Raw genomic sequence first — 23,014 nt, forward strand, 5'->3', positions numbered from 1 at the left:
TGAGTCCAGAAGGCTGCAAAGTGCCTTTATCGAAAGATGAGGTGCTGTTCCTCAAGCTTAGGTTGAGCTTCATTAGAACAGTGAGAGGTCAGAGTGGGAGTGGAGCGGAGAGTTAAAGTGACAGGCGACCGGAAGCTCGGGGTCACGCTTAAGGACTGAACAGAGGTGTTCCGCAAAGCGGTCACCCAATCTGCGTTTGGTCTCCCCAGTGTAGAGGAAACCGCATCGTCAGCAGCGAATACAGATTACTAAATTGCAAGAAGTACAAGTAAATGTTTCACCTGGAGGAGTGTTTGGGGCCCTGGACAATGGGAAGGGAGGAGGTAAAAGGGCAGGTGTTGCGTCTCCTGCGCTTGCACAGGAAGGTGCTGTGGGAAGGGAGTGGGTGTTGGGGGTGATTGAGGAGTGGACCAGGGTATCGCAGAGGGAGCAGTCCCTTCGGAATGCTGAAATGGGAGGGAAGAGGAAGATGTGTTTGGTGGTGGGATCACGCTGGAGATGGCGGAGGATGATCCATTGAATGTTGAGGCTGGTGGGGTGAAAGGTGAGGACAAGGGGAACCCTATCATGGTTCTTGGAGGGAGGGGAAGGGGTGAGAGCAGAAGTGCTGGAAATGGAACGGACACGGTCGAGGATCATGTCAACCATGGTAGAGGTGAACCCTCGGTTGAGGAAAAAGGAAGACATATCGAAAGCACTAGTATGGAAGGCGGCATCGTCGGAGCTGATGCACTAAGACGGAGGAACTAAGAATGGAATAGAGTCCTTACAGGAAGTGGGGTGGGAGGAAGTGTAGTCCAGGTAGCTGGTCCAGGGAGTCAGTGGGCTTATAGTAGATGTTTGTCGATAGCCTATCCTCAGAAATGGAGACAGAGAAGTCGAGGAAGGGAAGAGTCAGCGATGGACCATGTGAAGGTGAGGGAAGGGTGGAAATTGGAAGCAAAGTGAATGAAATTTTCTAGTTCAGGGCGAGAACAGGAAACTGGACCGATAGTCATCACTGCACTGGAAAAAGAGGTGAGGGAGGGGACCTGAGTAGGACTGGAACAAAGAATGTTCCTCCCTTCCCACTGTCCAGAGCCCCAAACACTCCTTCCAGATGAAACAGCGATTTACTTGTACTTGCAATTTAGTATACTGTATTTGCTACTCTACATTGGGGAGACCAAACGCAGATTGAGTGACCGCTTTGCGGAACACCTCCGTTCAGTCCGTAAGCGTGACTCCGAGCTTCCGGTCGCCTGTCACTTTAATTCTCCACTCCACTCCAACTCTGACCACTGTCTTCAGCCTCCTACACTGTTTCAACTAAGCTCGAGGAACAGCACCTCATCTTTCGATTAGGCACTTTACAGACTTCTGGACTCAACATTGAGTTCAACAATTTTAGACCGTACCCTCTGTCCCTCTTTTTTCCATATGGCTGCTGTTGATTCTGATTTTCTCATTTACACCCTTTCTAGGCCCATCTTTTGTTTCTTTACTTGTCCCATTACCATTTCCTTTTGCTTTGTACCATCATACCTTTTGTCATTTAATCTCTCCTGCCTTCCACCTTATCACAGACCTTCCCTTTTGTTCTTTCCTCCCCTCCCCCCTTTCCCTGCCCCTGCACTTGCTTAAAATACTGTTACATCTTCACCTTTTTCCAGTTCTGACGAAAGGTCATTGACCTGAAACATTAACTCTCTCTGCAGATGCTGCCTGACCTGCTGAGTGTTTCCAGCATTTTCTGTTTTTGTTTCAAATTTCCAGCATCCGCAGTATTTTGCTTTTGCAAAAATGACCGTAACCTTAAATAGTTACTTTCCACACCATTCCAGAAATTACGGTTGAGGTGGGAGTCAGACCTGGTATCTGGTGGCGATCAAGACTGTAATAAAACTCCTCTACATCTATTTGTTACAACCTATTGCGTAGTTACAGGCAGCACCTATTTGCTGTATTTTACAATTTGGTAGTCCTTTAAGCTGTTTGTAGTAGAGCAGAATCGTGATTAATTGGCATGGATGGTTTTGCATTTATTTTTCAAAATAGTATCTGTCTTTGAGTAACGTGCAAGGGAGGATGTTGTGCAATAAATTGTCGCGCTGGGCCAGAGAAGAAAAGTTATTTCTGGAATTGGCTTCTGCAATTTGAATAACTACAACTTTGTTGAACTTGCGCAACTGGTTTATTGTGTCATTGTGTATGAAGAGAAGGTCCCATTTAGTCCATCTGTTTATTTGTTTTTCTTTAGAACTCCTCTCGACAATGGAAGCCACTGGAGAAACGCAGCTGTACAGACGTCCTGTGGCTGCTGATACTTATTCTATTCTGCATTGGCATGGTAAGTTCAGCTTCATTTTCGTTGAAGGGATTTGTTTATCAAAATTTTATTGGCCCAGATTTTGCCGTCAGCAGCAACAGAATGGCGCTCACTGTTCATCATGTTTGCAGCTGCCCACAAACTTTTCGCGGGCTTATGAGCGGCAACTTGCGGTTACTAGAGATCCTTTTCAGTGCGGCGCCCTCTACAGGGGATCTGTGGCGTGGGCGAGCAGGACAAGCAACATTGTGTCTCCTCAACCAATCAGATTGAAGAATCCTCACTGAAACAGTCTAAACCAGGAAGTATAAATTAGAATATTTAAATCAATGTAAAATCATAGGCAGAAAAGGAAATAGAGAGGGAAAGAAAGATGGAATTGAGAGAGATAAGAGACCAAGAAAAAGTTTAAGGAAAATTTTTTTTAAATTTCCAACAATAATTAAATTCTGAAGGAATGAGACGCCACACTTGTAAATTAATTTTTCAGTGCCAGAAAGGTTGATTGGCAATAATAAGACTTACCATGCCATTTAAAAATTCACTTTCTGGCGTATCTAGTGGGTAAGTACAGCAACTTCACGCTCTTCGTGCATTTTAATGCCGAATCTCTTGGTGAGGTACTGGTGTCGCGGAACTTGTGGAGGTGCAGGGCAAATCAGACATCGGCTTCCTGATTTCCGTGTTTAACTGCAGATGTGCGGGCTCCGGTAGTTGCTGTCCGAGTTACTCCATAATACCGGTGAGCACTGTTAGCCTCACCGTTATTCTTAACCCAAAATACAAGCCAATATGTACAAATCCTGTAGTTGTAGAGTAATTGTTCTAATCATCCTCATCCTCATTAGTTTTCCACCTCTAAGGGCTGGAGTTCCACTATTCTTTAAAGACGGTGTCTTCAACCACAGAGAGGATAACCAATTGGTGATAGTGAGTTACAGTTGAACATAGTTTCAAGAGCAAAGCACAGGAAGTAAAGGAACATCTGAAGAATTGCTGCACTGAATTACTGCCTTCATCTCATTTGCCAGAATTGCCGCACTGAATTACTGCCTTCATCTCATTTGCCTGATTGATTTCAGTTTTGTCATAGCCCAAGGTGGGAACCACCAAAATATCTTCCTTGTTTCTGAATCTACCATTTAAAAAAAAAAAAAAAACCTGAGACATGAATTCAACTTATGGAGGATGTCTGGCACAACATTAAAACAGATAAAAACAGAAAATGCTGGAAATACTCAGCAGGTCAGGCAGCATCTGTGGAAAGAGAAACAGAGTTAACATTGCAGGTTGTAGGAATTATTAGCGGGGTTGGGGTTATTGTCTCTGGCCAGTCAGCAGCCTCTGAGCTGCTCCAGGGACCCCCGTGCGGTTTCGAATCGCTCCCCTATTCCCGGTTCTGACCACCGGACTTATTCGGTAGCGATGTAGACAGAAAACGTGACTCGTGGTTGGGTGCAAAACAGACCAGTATTTATTGAAACAGAAAGGAAGAAACAACTTAAAAATAATCGATACAACACACTTATGCCTGGTACAGCACTTTTGCTTAACACAACACTGTTACTTCAATACAGCATACTTAGTGTCCACTACAGCACTTTTCTGCTTGGTGCAACACTGTTACTTAAATACAGCACTTTTAATACAGTACACTTCGTGTCCACGACAGCACTTTCTGCTTAGTGCAACACTGTTACTTAAATAGGGGAGGAGAAAACGGACACAACGAGGGAAAATTGACTAAAATTACAGTTTTAACAAAATTCCCACCCCTATACCTATTCTAAGTTGCCTTGTAATGGGCCAGAAAATCTATGCTCACCAATGAATGCCTGCCCCGTGCCCTTGCGGTCTTAGATTCTTCACCACCCCGAAAATGGAAATACCCCAGTGTTTAAAAGTAACTGCTGGTATTCCACTCCCTTGGGCGGGCTCCTGAGTTGTAGATGGGCACGGAGGTGAGGCTGCAGAGAGAGAGAGATGGCTTCTTGAGAAGCTATCTTATACCCCATTTGGGGCCAAAATCTTCCCGCCCAAATCCGGATGTATCTGGGCTGAACAAAAGGGATCCAAACTGTCCCCATTGACTCTGATGGGGTTTGGATGAATTACCCATTTCCCTTATGATGGGTTTTTGAATGTATTCTCATTCATCGTGATGGGTTTGAATAGAGCTGTCGGTTTGAAAAAAAATGTCTATTTCCTTAATTGCTGAGTAAACAACCTTTGGCTGTTAGTGTAAACAATCTGATTGTCCTGTGGTCACGCCCAACTGCAATTGATTGGCAGTCTCAAGTGGTTAATCCTTTGTGTCAACATTGTAGACTCTCTGTAAACAAACATCGATTGTCCTGCAGGGAAACGCCCGGAACTGCCTTTGATTGACAGTTTAGATACTCCATTGACTTCAGGGGCTGTTTTTTTCTAAATCCTTTGTCAGCCATCTTTGATTTTCCTTTTCATATGCACACAGACTGTGTGGTGTCTTCTGCCATGAGGTCGGACAGCCATTTTTGATTATCCTTTTTCACAGACACACACAGGCTGCCTTTCAAGTCCTTTTTGTCAGCCCGTGCTTTGAACAGAGACTGTCTTTTTTCTTCTGCCACGAGGTTTGACGGCCATTTTGATCCCTGGATTTTTAAAGGTATAGCCTACCCAGGTATTCTTTAATCAAAAATCAATCTTCGGAACTGTAGAAAATTTCAAAATTATTGCGAAATCCTACAAGGTCGATGACCTTTCGTCAGAACTTAGTTAAAATTGCGAACCTGCCCGCACAGCCGCAGATAAGCTCTAACTGCAGTAGTTACTTTGATCCCCATTCAAGTGAGAGAATTTGCCCTGTTCACTTTTTTCCCACCCCTAAAACCTGGTAGAGCTGAAGTCAACAGTCTGAAGTTGCAAGAAAGCCTGAGGATACTTTTAGCATGGATCCATTGCAGCAGTCTCGTGGCTGTGGACAGATGCATTATAGATATTGTGGGCACTCCTCACTCGCATGGCCTAAAACTTGAACCAGAGCAGTATACATGACCGGATTTCCCTGCATCCCACAGATCTGCTAATCCAAACTTGAGTCCCTTCATCCACAGCTAGGATTTGATAAATGCCCATCTCTAGATTTCAACAAATGTTGCAGAGAGTTAAGAAATGGGTATGGAGCTGGTGAGCAATAAGGCTTTTGAAGAACATAAGAAATAGGAGCAGGAGAGGGTCATTCGGCCCCTCGAGCCTGCTCCTCCATTCATCTTCTACCTCATCTCCACTTTCCTGCAATATCCCCATATCCCTTGATTCCCTTAGTATCCAAAAATGTATCGACCTCTGTCTTGAATTTACTCAGCGACTGAGCCTCCACAGCCCTCTGGGGTAGAGAATTCCAAAGATTCACCACCCTCTGAGCGAAGAAATTTCTCCTCATCTCAGTCCTAAATGGCCGACCCTTATTCTGAGACTGTGACCCCTAGTTCTAGACCCCCCAGCCAGGGGAACATCCTCCCTGAATCGACCCTGTCAAGCCCTGTAAGAATTTTGTATGTTTCAATGAGATCACCTCTCATTCTTCTAAATTCTAGAGAAAATAGACCCAGTCTACTCAATCTCTCCTCATAGGACAATCCCCCCCTCCCAGGAACCAGGCTGGTGAACCATCGGTGCACTCCCTCTATGGCAAGTATATCTTTCCTTGGATATGGAGACCAAAACTCTACACTATATTCCAGGTGTGGTCTCACCAGGGCCCTATATAATTGCAGTAAGACATCTTTGCTCTTATACTCAAATCCTCTTGTAATAAAGACCAACATACCATTTGCTTTCCTAATTGCTTGCTGTACCTGCATGCTAACTTTCAGTGATTCGTGTACAAGGACACCCAGGTTCCTCTGAACACCAACGTTTCCCAATCTCTCTCCATTTAAAAAATACTCTGCTTTTCTATTTTTCCTTAAAAGTGATTAACTTCACATTTCTCCACATTATATTCCATTTGCCATGTTCTTGCCCACTCACTTAGCTTCTCTATATCCCCTTGAAGCCTCTTTGCATCTTCCTCACAACTTACATTCCCACCCAGCTTTGTATCAGCAGCAAACTTGGATATATTATACTTAGTCCCCCCATCCAAATCATTGATATAGATTGTGAATAGCTGAGGCCCAAGCACTGATCCTTACGGTACCTCACTAGTTACAGCCTGCCAACCTGAAAATGACCCGTTTATTTGTACTCTGTTTGTTTTCTGTCCTTTAACCAATTCTCAATCCATGCTAGTATATTACCCATGAGCCCTAACTTTGTTTAATAACCTCTTGTGTGGCACCTCATTAAATGCCTTCTGAGAACCCAAATACACCACATCCACTGGTTTCCCCCTTATCTATTACATAGAAACATAGAAGATAGGAGCAGGAGTAGGCCATTCGGCCCCTCGCGCCCGCTCCGCCATTTAATGAGATCATCATGTGGGCCCAGAAATTCGGGTCGGGGGCTTCCCGCGGGTGCAAGCCCCCGACGTGCACTTACCTAGCGCGCCGGCCGTTGAGTTGTGGGCCCGCGTGGGATTCCGATCCTGGGCCTCCTCCAACTGCCGGCACGCAGTGCTTAGTTCGATGCATCCCCTGGGATCATGTGGGCCATGGAGAGCCAATGGTAACAGGGAATGCTTCATTCATAAGTTTGACAGGAAGAGCTGTCAAACCTATAAATACTATAAGCCCCAAAACATCACTGAAACTTCAAATAAATTTAAAAAAAAAAAAAAAAAAATTTTTTAAATAACTATAAATTACATGAAATAACTATTTTAAACTAATTTAAATTTTTGAAAAATTAATTACATTTTCTAATGGGGGCTAAAAATAAATGTACCTTTCTTTAAAGTATTTAAAAATAATAAACCTGTGGAAATTTTTTTTTAATTTTAATTCACCACTTAGCCTGCTTTTTTTTTTTTTTAAGTGTAACTGCTGCAGACTTGCCCTCCTGGAAAAACCTGGGGAAAAAAACGCAAGTTCGATGCGCATGCGCCGCTTCTCCGGCACATGCGTTCCACCTCTCAACCCCCTTCTTTCAAGGGAACGGAAGTGCCGGTTTCCCGCGCATGTGCAGTGCATGCACGAAACCGGCACTTCCATTGGGCCAATGGTGTGTACCTCATGCGTACTCGCCTGTGGAGACCCGAATTTCTGGGCCCATGGCTGATCATCCAAATTCAGTACCTTGTCCCTGCTTTCTCCCCATATCCCTTTAGTCTCAAGAAATATATCCAACTCCTTCTTGAATATATTTAATGAATTAGCCTAAACTGCCCTGTGTGGCAGAGAATTCCACAGGTTCACCACACTCTGGGTGAAGAAATTCCTCCTCATCTCAGTCCTAAATGGCTTACCCCTTATCCTTGGACTGTGATCCCTGGTTCTGGACTCCCCCGCCATCAGGAACGACCTTCCTGCACCTAGTCTGTCTAGTCCTATTAGAATTTTATACGTTTCAATGAGATCCCCTCTCATTCTTCTAAACTCTAGTGACGATAAGCCTAATCGACCCAATCTCTCCTCATACGCCATTCTTGCCATCCCAGGTATCAGTCTGGTGAATCTTTGCTGCACTCTCTCCATGACAAGAACATCCTTCCTCAGATAAGGCAACCAAAACTGCACACAATACTCAAGATGTGGTCTCACCAAGGCCCTGTACAACTGCAGCAAGACATCCTTGCTCCTGTACTCGAATCCTCTCGGTATGAAGGCCAACATACCATTTGCCTTCTTAACCGCCTGCTGCATCTGCATGCTTACCTTCAGCGACTGGTGCACTTCCCCGTTTCCCAATCTATTGCCATTCAGATAATCTGTCTTCCTGTTTTTGCCACCGAAGTGGATAACCTCGCATTTATCCACATTGGGCAGATGCATGGCAAATGCAGTATAATCACCCAACCTGTCCAAATCATACTGGAGTTTCTCGGCATTCCCCTCACAACACACGCGCCCACCCAGCTTTGTGTTGTCTGCAAACTTGGAGATATTACATCTAATTCCCTTGTCCGTATATATGTCTGTCTGTCTGTCATCCAACACAGTACCTTGGATAGAGAACTATAATACAATCCCATGTGCTTAAACTTTGCATGCTAATCTCTTGCGGGGCCTTATCGAAAGCCTTCTGAAAGTCCAAATACACCACATCCACTGGTTCTCCCTTATCTATTCTACCAGTTACATCCTCAAAAAATTCCAGTAGATTAGTCGAGCATGATTTACCTTTTGTAAATCTATGTTGACTTTGTCCGATCCTATCACTGTTTTCCAAGTGCTCTGCTATTACATCTTTTATAATGGACTCTAGCATTTTCCCCACTACCGATGTCAGGCTTATCGGTCCATAATTCCCTGTTTTCTCTCTACCACCTTTTTTGAATAGTGGGGTAACATTAGCTACCCTCCAATCCATGGGAACTGTGCCAAAGTCTATACAATTTTGGAAGATGACCAGCAATGCATCTACTATTCCTAGGGCCACTTCCTTAAGTACCCTAGGATGTAGATTATCAGGCCCTGGGGATTTATCGGCCTTCAATCCCGTCAGTTTCCCTAACATCATTTCCCTACAAATACTGATTTCATTCAGTTCCTCCCTCTCATTAGACCCAATGTTCCCCGACATCTCTGGGAGGTTATTTGTGTCCTCCTTTGTGAAGACAGAACCAAAGTATGCATTTAATTGGTCTGCCATTTCTTTGTTCCCCATTATAAATTCCCCTGATTGTGACTGCATGGGACCTACGTTTGACTTCTCCAATCTTTTTCTCTTCACATATCTATAAAAGCTTTGTCAGTTTTTATGTTCCCTGCAAGCTTACACTCGTATTCTATTTCCCCCCTCTTAATTAATCCCTTTGTCCTCCTTTGCCGAATCCTAAACTGCTCCCAATCCTCAGGTTTGCTGCTTTTTATGGCCAAATTATATGTCCTCTCCTTGCATCTTATGCTATCCCTAATTTCCCTTGTTAGCTACGGTTGAGTCACCTTTTTTATTTTTATGCCAAACAGGGATGAACAAATTCTGTACTTCATCCATGCGCTCTTTTTAAATGTTTGCCATTGCCTGTCCACCGTCATCCCTTTAAGTAAAGTTCCCCAATCCATCCTAGCCAACTCGTGCCTCATACCATCGTAGTTTCCTTTATTTAAATTCAGGACCATAGTCTCTGAGTCAACTACTTCAATCTTCATTTTAATGAAGAATTTATCATATTATGATCGCTCCTCCCCAAGGGGTCTCGCACAACAACATTGCTAATTAATCCTTTGTCATTACATAATGCCCAGTCTAAGATGGCCTGATCTCTAGTTGGTTCCTTGACATATTGGTCCAGGAAACCATCCTGTATACACTCCAGGAATTCCTCCTCGACAGTATTGTTACTAATTTGGTTACCCCAATCTATATATAGATTAAAGTCACCCATGATAACTGCTGCGCCCTTATTGCACGCGTCTCTAATTTCCCATTTAATGCCATCCCCAACTTCAGCATTACTGTTTGGGGGTCTGTATACAATGCCCACTAACGTTTTCTACCCCTTGGTGTTTCTCAGCTCTACCCATACATCTTCCACATCATCAGAGCTAATAGCCTTCCTTACTATTGTGTTAATCTCCTCTTTAACCAGCAATGCTACCCCACCTCCTTTTCCTTTTTGCCTGTCCTTCCTGAATATTGAATACTCCTGGATGTTGAATTCCCAGCCTTGATCACCCTGGCGCCATGTCTCCGTAATTCCAATTACATCATATCGGTTTACATCTATTTGCGCAGCTAATTCATCCACCTTCTTACGAATGCTCCTTGCATTAAGACACAAAGCCTTCAGGCTTGTTTTTTTAACACTCTTAGCCCTTTTAGAATTATTATTTACTGTAGCCTTGTTTGATTTACACCCTGGATTTCTCTGCCTTCTACTTTTGCTTTTCTCCTTCCTGTCTTTTGTTTCTATCCTTGCTTCCCTTTCCTCTGTCTCCCTGCACAGGTTCCCAACCCCCTGCCATTTTAGTTTAAACCCTCCCCAACAGCACCAGCAAACACTCCCCCTAGGACATCGGCCCCGGTCCCGCCCAGGTGCAAACCATCCAGTTTGTACTGGTCCCACCTCCCCCAGAACTGGTTCCAATGTCCCAGGAATTTGAATCCCTCCCCCTTGCACCATTCCTCTAGCCACGTATTCATCTGAAATATCCTTCTATTTCTACTCTGACTAGCACGTGGCCCTGGTAGCAATCCTGAGATTACTACCTTTTTGAGGTCCTATTTTTTAATTTACCTCCTAACTTCCTATATTCAGCTTTTAGGACCACATCCCATTTTTTTACCTATATCGCTGGTACCTATATGCAGCACGACAACTGGCTGTTCACCCTCCCACTCCAGAATGCCCTGCAGCCGCCCCGAGACATCCTTGACCCTTGCACCAGGGAGGCAATATACCATCCTAGAGTCTCGTTTGCGACCGCAGAAACGTCTAACTATTCCCCTTACAATTGAATCCCCTATCACTATAGCTCTCCTGCTCTTTTTCCTCTTGTCCTGTGCAGCAGGACCACCCATGGTGCCAGGAATTTGGCTGCTGCTGCCTTCCCCTGATGAGCCATCTCCCTCAACAATATCCAAAGTGGTATATCTGTTTGAAAGGGGGATGGCCACAGGGGACCCCTGCACTACCTGCCTGCGCCTAATACTCTGCCTGGTGGTCACCCATTCCCTTCCTGCCTGTGCAGTTTTTACCTGCGGCGTGACCAACTCCCTAAATGTGCTATCCACGATGTCCTCCAGCATCGCAAATGCTCCAGTATGTATCCATCCACTGCGGTCTGTCAGTAGCTGCAGCTAGATACACTTCCCGCACACATGGTCGTCGGGGACACAAGAAGTGTCTCTGATTTCCCACATAGTACAGGAAGAGCATGCCACAGGATCGAGCTGTGCTGCCATGACTTACCCTTTAATTAATTCAAATTAAATCAAATCAATACCACTAATTACACTACAATTAAATGATATACTCAAGGGCTCTTGTTTACTACCACTCCCCACTACACAACAGAGACCCGAGAAACTATAAACCACAAAAATTAAGTTTGGAAAATAGAGAGAAATGCTCACCAACCAATCACCTGCTTTGTGGTGACGTCGCACTTCGATTACTTTTTACTTCTCTCTGTTGCCGCTCTTTAACTCCTCGGTTGCCGCACTCAGTCTCCACCCAGGGCCGCTCTCGCTGCTGCCGCCGGTGTGTCTGGGCTGCTCTTGCTCCCTGCTCTTTAACTCCTCGGTCTCAGTATTCCGCTAGTTACAACCTCCAAAAACTAACAGATTTGTCAAACACGATTTCTCTTTCATAAATCTGTGTTGACTCTGCCAAATCCTATTATTATTTTCTAAGTGCCTTGTTACCATGTCCTTAATAGATTCTAGCATTTTCCCTACTACTGATGTCAGGCTAACTGATCTGTAGTTTGCCGTTTTCTCTCTTTTCCCCCCTCCCCCCTTTCTTAAATAGTGGGGTTACATTTGCTACCTTCCAATCTGCGGGAACCGTTCTGGAATCAATGGAATTTTGGAAGATGACAACCAGTGCATCCACTATCTCTATAGCCACCTCTTTCAAAATCCTAGGATGTAGGCCATCAGGTCCAGGGGATTTATCGGCTTTCGGTTAATTAATTCATTAATTTCTCCAGTACAATTTTTTTTTTTACTAATAATTTCTTTCAGTTCCTCTTTCTCTCTTGAGCCTTGGTTCTCCACTATTTCCGGGAAGACAGACCCAGTATTTGTTTAATTTCTTTGCCCTTTCCTTATTCCCCATTATAATTTTTCCTGTCTCAGCCTGTAAGGGTCCCACATTTACTTTCACTAATCTTTTCCTTTTTACATGCCTATAGAAGCTTTTACAGTCTGTTTTTATGTGTCTCGCTAGTTTATTTTGGAGACCTTGGAGATAAAGGAAAGTGAGGGATCGGACGGTAGTTGGAATGCAAGGGTGGGCCAAGTGTGGTTTTGAGCTGATGGTGATTTTGAAAGGAAGAAGGATTGTGCCTGATTGAAAGGGAGACATTAACAATGTCACTAACACGGGGGCCAGGAGTGGTAGTTGAACAGTGAATACTTGGGTGGGGAGGGGGCTGGCTCCAGATCAACTTTGCTAATCTGGACTACTCTACTAATTTGGTGCAGATTCCACTTTCACATCTCTGGTGCTATCAGTGACATTACTCTTATGGTAGAGCATTGCAAGAAAGGCTTGTAATGCTGCCATGAACAAGGCCCACTTGGCTCATTTACGGTTGCGCCATTAAGCCCACAAAATGCTTAAAGTTGAAAAAGTTTGGAATGGAAAAACACACCGGTGTTTCACACGGTAATCAGTAAAAACAAAACCCCAACTTGAGCCAGTAGAACCAAAAAGTCCCGGGAGAGTGTGGGGGCCATGTGCTCTAGCATATACTGTCCTCTCTGACGTGCTAAAAAACTTACTTTTGCTGACAGTCATTTGTGCTTTAGAGAAATTAAATGCCCTACTTCCCACTGCGCATAAGCCTGACTAGCATGCTGTGTCGTGGGACTCCTTGTAGTAACCTTGATTTAAAACCCCTAATATAGGCAAATTTCTGGGCTGTTATACTTTTGCGGCCTACTGTAGCATCCTTCTCCCCATCCCAAACTAACTTGGAGCAACACGCTGTTGAAGACTTCTGTTTGAGCAGAGAGGGGAAGAATATATATATTTATTTCAGGTTACGACTTGCAATGTATTTCTGGCCCATTGCCAACAACAGGTAACCACATGTCACACTGCCTTCAGAAGTAGAATAAAGCAAGAAAGCACATGGTGACCCACTTAGAGAGACTTGATTTGCGGGAGTGAGACCAACAATGCATTAATTCTTCCTCCTCCATCTGAGGGAAATTATGCAAGTCTGTTTATCAAAACTTCTGCAGCCCTACTGAATTGACTGGAAACTCCATGCAAGCAGTATAACCGGCTTCGGGGCTAGTGCAATTAAAACAGAAAATGCTTGAAATACTCAGCAGCTCAGGCAGCATCTGTGGAGAGAGAAACAGAGTTAACATTTCAGGTCGATGACCCTTCATCAGAACTGGAAAAAGTTGGAGATGAAACATTTTTAAGCAAGTGTAGGGGCAGGGAAATTGGGGAGGGGAGGAAAGAACAAAAGGGAAGGTCTGATGAAGGGCCAGCGACCTGAAACGTTAACTGTTTCTCTCTCCACAGATGTTGCCTGACCTGAGTATTTCCAGCATTTTCTGTTTTTATTTCAGATTTTCAGCATCTGCAGTATTTTGCTTTTGTATTAGGGGCTAGTGCATGTCTGTTCATGATTTAACTGCATCACTGCCCTTATTCCCATGTTTTCACCAGTGTATGAGTTTCCAAATTCCTTCACTTGTTGGGTAGCAACTTTTCCGACTCCCCGAGATTTTATTTCACTCTTGTTCTCCCGGGCCCTGCTCCCACCCTGCCCGTTAACAACCCCCCACCCACTCCCCTCCCCCCACCCACCCCTTGCTTTCCCAGCCTCCACAGTTTTATCCTGTCCTATTCTCAAGGTGGATGCACATGCTGGGGCATAGTTCTACAAGTGCCTACAATTCTCCAGTGTGTCTTTAAATATTGTTTTCACCTTTAAATCTAGACAGTGGATATCTGCAGTCTCTTTAACCATGGGTGAGAGGAGAGAGATCATAAACTGATCCTGTTCTGTCCTACTGTCCATAAGTACATATTTTCCAGTTGTGTTTTCTAGGTAGTGACTGGGAGTGGGGACCATGGATGTGCTTCTTATTCTGACCCCAACCCCCCACCCCTAATCCAGAGATCAGCCGCAGTGCCCTCTTCACCATCCTAGCTGATATCAGCTAATTCAGCTCGGGCATGGAACCTGGGACGTAACTGGTACTCCACACTGCACACTTGCTGTTTTAGCCATTTTAAATGAAGCATAAGAATTTTTACAGGAATAAAATAGTAATGAAAGATTTCAATAAGGCAAAAACTGGTGTGCTGTGGCAGATAGCTATGAACTTAAATTTTAAAACCCGCCCCAGCGTGGTTCTTGAGGTTAACAAGTGAATTCACATACAGATGAACTAATTGAGAAACTTGTGCCATCAACTGACCAAATTGGGTGATGCTGATGTTAAAATCTATATTGCCATCCATTTTCTGTAACTATCTACAAAATTCTCTTCATATAAAGCAGTCCAAATTACGATGCTATGATTAAGGTATGACACTAAGCTTGTGAAATGTTCTTTTGTAGATTGTCATTTGTGGCTTTGCAATAGCTTCTGGAGCAGCACAGAGGCTGGTATTTGGCTATGATAGTTATGGAAACATTTGTGGCCAAAAGAACGCCAAAGTGGAACAAGATAAATGGACTGGTCTTGATCTCACAGACGAGAAGTAAGTATATTGTTGGTATTCTAGAATGATGTGCACTATGTTACATTATAGATCATGCTGGATCCCATATCTTCTAAATATGAGATTTTATTAGGAATCTGCGATGTATCCTGTTGCATGAAATATTAATTTGTAGTCTGGCAATGGAAAATACAGAAACCTTCATTTCTAGATTTTTAACAGCAGAGATGCCCAAACATCATGTCAAGACTACATGCGCCCTTATTTCTTTTTCCCTATTAAGTAAAAATTTTTAAATACTGCAAATTAGGTTCTTTTTGGAGAAAAGAAAAATCAGGGTTTTTTTTTTTTTAAGATGTGTCCTGGTGGCAGGTCCCACATGAGGACCTTCTATCTCCTCAGCTCCCAATATTGCTACTGGTTCTGTCTCCAGCGGTGGAGGATGTGGAATGAAGAAGAAAGATCCCCTTCATTGTAGGGTCTTCAAGCCCATGGGTGAGATGAGGCAGAACTTTCTGGAGCTTAACTTTTGCAAGCCCCAAAACCATCCCGTTTGATTTCTGCCAATTCCATCACCCATTGTGTTTCGTATCATTGGAACCTTTGTAGGAAATGCAAAACTGGGTGCTGCAGCACTCTAGTGAATATTAATGTAGGTGGTTCTGGGGCATATACTGGAAAGGAAGGACATTTGCTTACCTTGTCCACCTGCATTTGTAGAGGTGTATTGGCTAAATTGTTTCTAATATTTTCCTTCCATTTTCCCTAATATCTAACCAAGTACAACTGGATTTGCTTAACACTTACTTTCTTTGTATTTGCCTCATCGACTAATCAGTGGAGCCTTTATAATGTTAAAAGTGTCGTAGGTAAAAGACCCAGTAATATGTTTAATATTAAAGTAATAGTGCACAAACTCTGTTGCTGTTTTACAGTTTTTTCCTTCTAATATCCATTTTTAGCTGATCGTAAAAGGAAAGAAAGACTTGCATTTATATAGCATCATTCATGACCTCAGGACATCCCAAAGTGCTTTACAGCCAATGAAGTGTAGTCACTGTTGTAATGTAGGAAACGCGGCAGCCAATTTGCACACCGCAAGCTCCTGCAAACAACAATGTGATAATGACCAGGTAATCTGTTTTTGTGATGTTGATTGAGGGGTAAGTATTGACCAGGACACTGGGGATAAGTCCCATGCTCCTCTTCGAAATAGTGCCATTGAAACATAGAAGATAGGAGTAGGCTATTCGGCCCCTCGAGCCTGCTCCGCCATTCAATGCGATCATGGCTGATCATCCAAATTCAGTACCCGGTCCCTGCTTTCTCCCCATACCCCTTGGTCCCTGCTTTCTCCCCATACCCCTTGGTCCCTTTAGCCTTAAGAAATATATCCAACACCTTCTTGAATATATTTAATGAATTGGCCTCTACTGCCTTCTGTGGTAGAGAATTCCACAGGTTCACCACTCTCTGGGTGAAGAAATTCCTCCTCATTTCTGTCCTAAATGGCCTACTCCTTATCCTTAGACTGTGACCCCTGGTTCTGGACTCCCCGACCATCGGGAACATCTTTCCTGCATCTAGTCTGTCCAGTCCTGTCAGAATTTTATAAGTTTCGATGAGATCCCCTCTCATTCTTCTAAACTCCAGCGAGTACAAGCCCATTCGATCCAATCTCTCCTCATACGTCATTCCTGCCATCCCAGGTATCAGCCTGGTGAATCTTCGTTGAACTCCTTCCATGGCAAGAACATCCTTCCTCAGATAAGGTGACCAAAACTGCGCACACTACTCAAGATGTGGTCTCACCAAGGCCCTGTACAACTGCAGCAAGACATCCTTGTTACTGTACTCAAACCCTCTTGCTACGAAGGCCAACATACCATTTGCCTTCTTAACCGCCTGCTGCACCTGCATGCTTACCTTCAGCGACTGGTGCACAAGGACACCCAGGTCTCGTTGCACTTCCCCTTCTCCCAATCTATTGCCATTCAGATAATCTGCCTTCCTGTTTTTGCCACCAAAGTGGATAACCTCACATTTATCCACGTTATATTGCATCTGCCATGCTTCTGCCCAATCACCCACCCTGTCCAAATCATACGGGAGTTTCTCTGCATCCTCCTCACAGCACACACGCCCACCCAGCTTTGTGTCATCTGCAAATTTGGAGATATTACATCTAGTTCCCTTGTCTAGATCATTAATATATATACGTGTAAAGTCGGCGCAGAGAACGCAAGCAGAAGCGGGGTAAGAGGGCCGGAATCCAAAATAGGCTGAAGAGGGCCCCACACAAACCCTCCCTCCCAAGTATTTTCCTGGCCAACGTCAGGTCACTAGAAAATAAAATGGATGAGATCAAACTTGATCTCTCCTCACAGAAAAGGACAAAGGAATGCTGCGCCATGATCTTCACAGAGACCTGGTTGAACAACGGCATCCCTGACACCACCATCCAGCTAGAAGGACGCACGGTCTTCCGCGCCGACAGAACTGTAGACTCCGGTAAGAGCAAGGGAGGCGGTTTGTGCATTTACACTAACGATGCCTGGTGCACTAACACGGACATAATCGATAGATCCTGTTCGGCTGATTTGGAATTCCTCATGGTAAGGTGCAGACCCTTCTACCTGCCTCGGGAATTCACGGCTGTTATCACTGCGGTCAACATCCCACCACGCGCTAATGCCAAACTAGCACTGAAGGACCTCGACAGGGCCATCAGCGAACAACAAACTGCGCACCCAGACGGAGCTTTTATCGTCGCGGGGGACTTCAATCACATAAACCTAAAATCTGTACTACCGAAATTCCACCAGAATGTTTCCTGCCCCACAAGAGGGGAGAACACTGGATCAAGTCTACACGAGCATTGTAGACGCTTATAAGGCCATTCCCTGCCCCCACCTTGGGAAGTCTGACCACCTCTCCCTGTTCCTAGTCCCGGCATACAAACCGCTCATCAAAAGAGTGAGAACATCAGTGAGATCAGTGAAAGTATGGCCAGAGGGGGCAGTCTCGGAGCTTCAGGATTGCTTCGAACGCACTGATTGGGGCATGTTTGCCGATAATGACATCGAGGAATACGCATCCACAGTGCTATTCTACATTAACAGTTGCGTCGAGGTCGTCACGACCCATAAAAATATCAGGACATACCCCAACCAGAAACCCTGGATGAACGGAGAGGTCCGCTCACTGTTGAAAGCACGCGACGCAGCATTTAAATCTGGCGACGCGGCGGCTTACAGTGCAGCTAGGACCAACCTAAAAAAGGGTATCAGGACTGCCAAAAGGAAACAGACACTGCGGAGAGAGGATCATTTCCGCAACAACTCGGACCCCCGGCGCATGTGGCAAGGCATCCAGTCCATCACTGACTACAAGAGCAAAAACACCAGCCCCCCGGTTAGCGATGCCTCCCTTCCGGAGGAGCTTAACAACTTCTACGCTCGCTTCGACAGGGACAACAGGGAGCCAGCTACCAAAGCCTTGCCACCCCCGGAAGACCAGGTGCTCACTCTGTCGACCTCCGACGTAAGGGGTGTTCTACGCGGAGTGAACACACGAAAGGCTGCTGGACCGGATAGCACCTCTGGACGGGTACTCAAGGAATGTGCTGATCAGCTGGCTGATGTCTTCACCGCCATCTTCAATCTGTCATTGGCCCAGGCAGTAGTCCCTACATGCTTCAAGACCGCTACCATTTTTCCTGTGCCAAAGCAAACGGCTGTGACGTGCCTGAATTACTATCGACCTGTCGCACTCACACCCATCATAATGAAGTGTTTCGAGAGACTGGTCTTGGCTCACATCAAAGCCAGTGTTCCTGCCTCTCTTGACCAACACCAGTTTGCCTATCGTGCAAACAAATCAACGGAGGATGCAATCACAACTGCTCTACACTCGGCACTGAATCACTTAGATGGTAAAGAGACCTACATCAGAATGCTGTTCATAGACTACAGCTCAGCATTCAACACTCGTCCCCAACAAGCTGGCCACCAAACTCCACACTCTCTTGGCCTGAACACTTCCCTCTGCAACTGGACCCTGGACTGCCTAACAAACAGACCCCAGTCTGTCAAATTAGGTAACCTCCCCGCCCCCCCCCCCCCGCCCTGACCCTGAACACGGGGGCCCCACAAGGATGTGTGCTGAGCCCCCTCCTCTACTCCCTCTTCACCCACGACTGTGTGGCTGTTCATGGTTCCAACACCATCATCAAGTTTGCGGATGATACCACGGTGGTAGGCCAGATCACCAACAACGATGAGTCAGCCTACAGGGAGGAGGTCCAGTATCTCGTGAAGTGGTGCGCCGATAACAACCTGGCCCTTAACATCAAGAAAACCAAAGAAATCATTGTGGACTTCAGGAAGTCTAAAGGTGGAAGTCACACCCCCATCCACATCCATGGGGCTGTGGTGGAAAGGGTGGACAGCTTTAAGTTCCTCGGAGTCCACATCACGGAAGACCTCTCCTGGTCGCTCAATACCTCCTCTCTGGTGAAGAAGGCCCAGCAGTGCCTATATTTCCTAAGGAGGCTGAAGGGATGTAACCTGTCACCCCTGATCCTCTCTAACTTTTACCGCTGCACAATAGAGAGCATCCTGACGAACTGTATCACAGTATGGTATGGCAGCTGTAGCTACGATGACCGGAAAGCCCTGCAGCGGGTAGTCAAAACTGCCCAACGCATTACCGGCACCCGGCTACCGACCATAGAGCACATATACCAGAAACGCTGTTTACGGAGGTCACGGACCATCATCGAAGACCCTACCCACCCCAGCCACAGTCTGTTCGCCCTCCTGCCATCTGGGAGACGCTACAGATGCATTCGCACCCGAACGACCAGATTTAGGAACAGCTTCTTTCCCAGGGCTGTCATCCCACTGAACTCCACAAATAAACTATAAAGCCTGCACATCTGTCAATGCACTTTATTATGATTATGTTTATGTTAATGTATTACAAGCCAAATGAATGTTGAATGTTTAAATGTCTTAATCTAAATGTACACTCTCGGGAGCCGCAAGCCTACATTTCGTTGTACTGCACTTGTGCACTAACAATGACAATAAAGTTGATTATGATTATGATTATGCGGGACCTTATCGAAAGCCTTCTGAAAGTCCAAATACACCACATCCACTGGTTCTCCCTTATCTATTTTACCAGTTACATCCTCAAAAAATTCCAGTAGATTAGTCGAGCACGATTTACCTTTTGTAAATCCATGTTGACTTTGTCCGATCCTGTCACTGTTTTCCAAGTGCTCTGCTATTACATCTTTTATAATGGACTCTAGCATTTTCCCCACTACCGATGTCAGGCTTACCGGTCTGTAATTCCCCGTTTTCTCTCTCCTTTTTTGAATAGTGGGGTAACATTAGCTACCCTCCAATCCATGGGTACTGTTCCAGATTCCATCGAATGTTGGAAAATGATCAGCGATGCATCTACTATTTCTAGGGCCACTTCCTTAAGTACCCTAGGATATAGATTATCAGGCCCTGGGGATTTATCGGCCTTCAATCCCGTCAATTTCCCTAACGCCATTTCCCTACAAATACTGATTTCTTTCAGTTCCTCCCTTTCATCAGACCCTATGTTCCCCGACATCTCTGGGAGGTTATTTGTGTCCTCCTTTGTGAAGACAGAACCAAAGTATGTATTTAATTGGTCAGCCCTTTCTTTGTTCCCCATTATAAATTCCCCTGATTGTGACTGCATGGGACCTACGTTTGACTTCTCCAATCTTTTTCTCTTCACATATCTATAAAAGCTTTTACAGTCAATTTTTATGTTCCCTGCAAGCTTACTCTCGTATTCTATTTTCCCCTTAATTAATCCCTTTGTTGAATCCTAAACTGCTCCCAATCCTCAGGTTTACTGCTTTTTCTGGCCAATTTATATGTCCTCTCCTTGGATCTTATGCTATCCCTAATTTCCCTCGTTAGCCACGGTTGAGTCACCTTTTTTGTTTTATTTTTATGCCAAACTGGGATGAACAAATTCTGTAGTTCATAATAATAATAATCAACTTTATTGTCATTGTTAGCGCACAAGTGCAGTACAACGAAATGTAGGCTTGCGGCTCCTGAGAGTGTACATTTAGATTAAGACATTTAAACATTCAACATACATTTGGCTTGTAATACATTAACATAAACATAACCATAATAAAGTGCATTGGCAGATGTGCAGGCTTTAGAGTTTAATTGTGGAGTTCAGTAGGATGACAGCCCTGGGAAAGAAGCTGTTCCTAAATCTGGTCGTACGGGTGCGAATGCATCTGTAGCGTCTCCCAGATGGCAGGAGGGCGAACAGACTGTGGCTGGGGTGGGTAGGATCTTTGATGATGGACCGTGACCTCCGTAAACAGTGTTTCTGGTCTATCTGCTCTATGGTCGGTAGCCGGGTGCCGGTAATGCGTTGGGCAGTTTTGACTACCCGCTGCAGGGCTTTCCGGTCATAGTAGCTACAGCTGCCATACCATACTGTGATGCAGTTCGTCAGGATGCTCTCTATTGTGCAGCGGTAAAGTTAGAGAGGATCAGGGGTGACAGGTTACATCCCTTCAGCCTCCTTAGGAAATATAGGCGCTGAGGAGGTATTGAGGGACCAGGAGAGGTCTTCCGTGATGTGGACTCCGAGGAACTTAAAGCTGTCCACCCTTTCCACCACAGCCCCATTGATGTGGATGGGGGTGTGACTTCCGCCTTTAGACATCCGTGTGGCCTTTGAATGTTTGCCATTGCCTATCCACCGTCAACCCTTTGAGTGACATTCCCCAATCAATCCTACCCAACTCGCGCCTCAGACCATCATAGTTTCCTTTATTTAAATTCAGGACCCTAGTCTCTGAGTCAACTACTTCATTCTCCACCTTAATGAAGAATTCCATCACATTATGATTGCTCCGACCCAAGGGGCCTCGTACAACAAGATTGCTAATTAATCCTTTCTCATTACATAATACCCAGTCTAAGATGGCCTAATCTCTGGTTGGTTCCTTGACGTATTGGTCCAGGAAACCATCCCGTAAACACTCCAGGAATTCCTCCTCCACAGTATTGTTACTAATTTGGTTAGCCCAATCCTATATGTAGATTAAAGTCACCCATGATGACTGCTGTGCCCTTATTGCACACTTCTCTAATTTCCCTTTTAATGCCATCCCCAACCTCCGTATTACTGTTTGGAGGTCTATATACCACTCCCACTAACGTTTTCTGCCCCTTGGTATTTCTCAGTTCTACCCATACAGATTCCACATCATCAGAGCTAATATCCTTCCTTACAGTTGTGTTAATCCCTTCTTTAACTAGCAATGCTACCTCCCTTTCCTTTTTGCCTATCTTTCCTGAATATTGAATACCCCTGGATGTTGAGTTCCCAGCCTTGGCCACCCTGGAGCCATGTTTCCGTAATCCCAATCAAATCATATTCGTTTACCTCTATTTGCGCAGCTAATTCATCCACCTTAATACGAATGCTCCTCGCATTAAGACACAAAGCCTTCAGGCTTGTTTTTTTAAAGCTCTTAGACCTATTAGAATTATTATTTACTGTGGCCATGTTTGATTTAAACCGGATCTTTTACATCCACCTGAAAGAGCAGACAGGGCCTCTGTTTAACATCTCACCCAGAAGACGGCACCTCTGACAGTACAGCACTCCCTCAGTACTGCACTGGACTGTCCGCCTAGATTTGTGTGCTCAAGTCTCTGGAGTGGGACTAGAACCCACTGCCTTCTGATTCAGAGTCGAGAGTGCTACCCACTGACACTGGAATTGAACTGTCAATTGAATTGAAGAAAAAAGAAAGTTGAAAATATGCTTTTTGTGCTTTAATATTTGTTGTGTATTTTTTTCCCCCTCAGATATGTCTTTTTCTTGGATCCCTGCAACTTGGACGTGACTCATTTCAAAATCAAATCCATAGCGCTATGTGTGGCTAAATGTCCAGATAGGAATCTGAACACACTCAAGGATGTTCAGAATTTTGCAAAAACAAATGGTAAGACCAAAATGTTGGTGGTGGGTGGGTGACAGAGAAGAAAAATCGAGGATTCAAATGTATTTTTATCCATGCTGTGACCCTCGCTCTGACAGTTCACCTCAGTATTCAAACTGTCCAGAACAAGAGGGCATAACTTTAAAATTAAACGTGTATTTAAAAATAACAAGGCTCCCATGAGCAGGCCTTGGGCTGCCTGCTCTTTTTCAGTCTGAAAAGT

General features: G+C 44.8%; 1 protein-coding gene across 1 annotated transcript in view; it reads left to right on the plus strand.

Moving 5' to 3' along the window:
- Positions 1 to 23,014, plus strand: part of LOC147124800 (choline transporter-like protein 1) — a 102,425-nt gene that overhangs the window by 23,349 nt on the left and 56,062 nt on the right. The window contains exons 2-4 of the mRNA XM_085993408.1: positions 2,240 to 2,329; positions 14,656 to 14,798; positions 22,658 to 22,794. Of these exons, the coding sequence (XP_085849534.1) occupies positions 2,240 to 2,329; positions 14,656 to 14,798; positions 22,658 to 22,794 (370 nt within the window). The remainder of the gene's footprint in view (positions 1 to 2,239; positions 2,330 to 14,655; positions 14,799 to 22,657; positions 22,795 to 23,014) is intronic.

This window comes from Somniosus microcephalus, chromosome 1 (assembly GCF_052327205.1).
Source record: "Somniosus microcephalus isolate GS21.2 chromosome 1, FLI_Smic_1.0, whole genome shotgun sequence".
NCBI classification, from domain to species: Eukaryota; Metazoa; Chordata; class Chondrichthyes; order Squaliformes; family Somniosidae; genus Somniosus; species Somniosus microcephalus.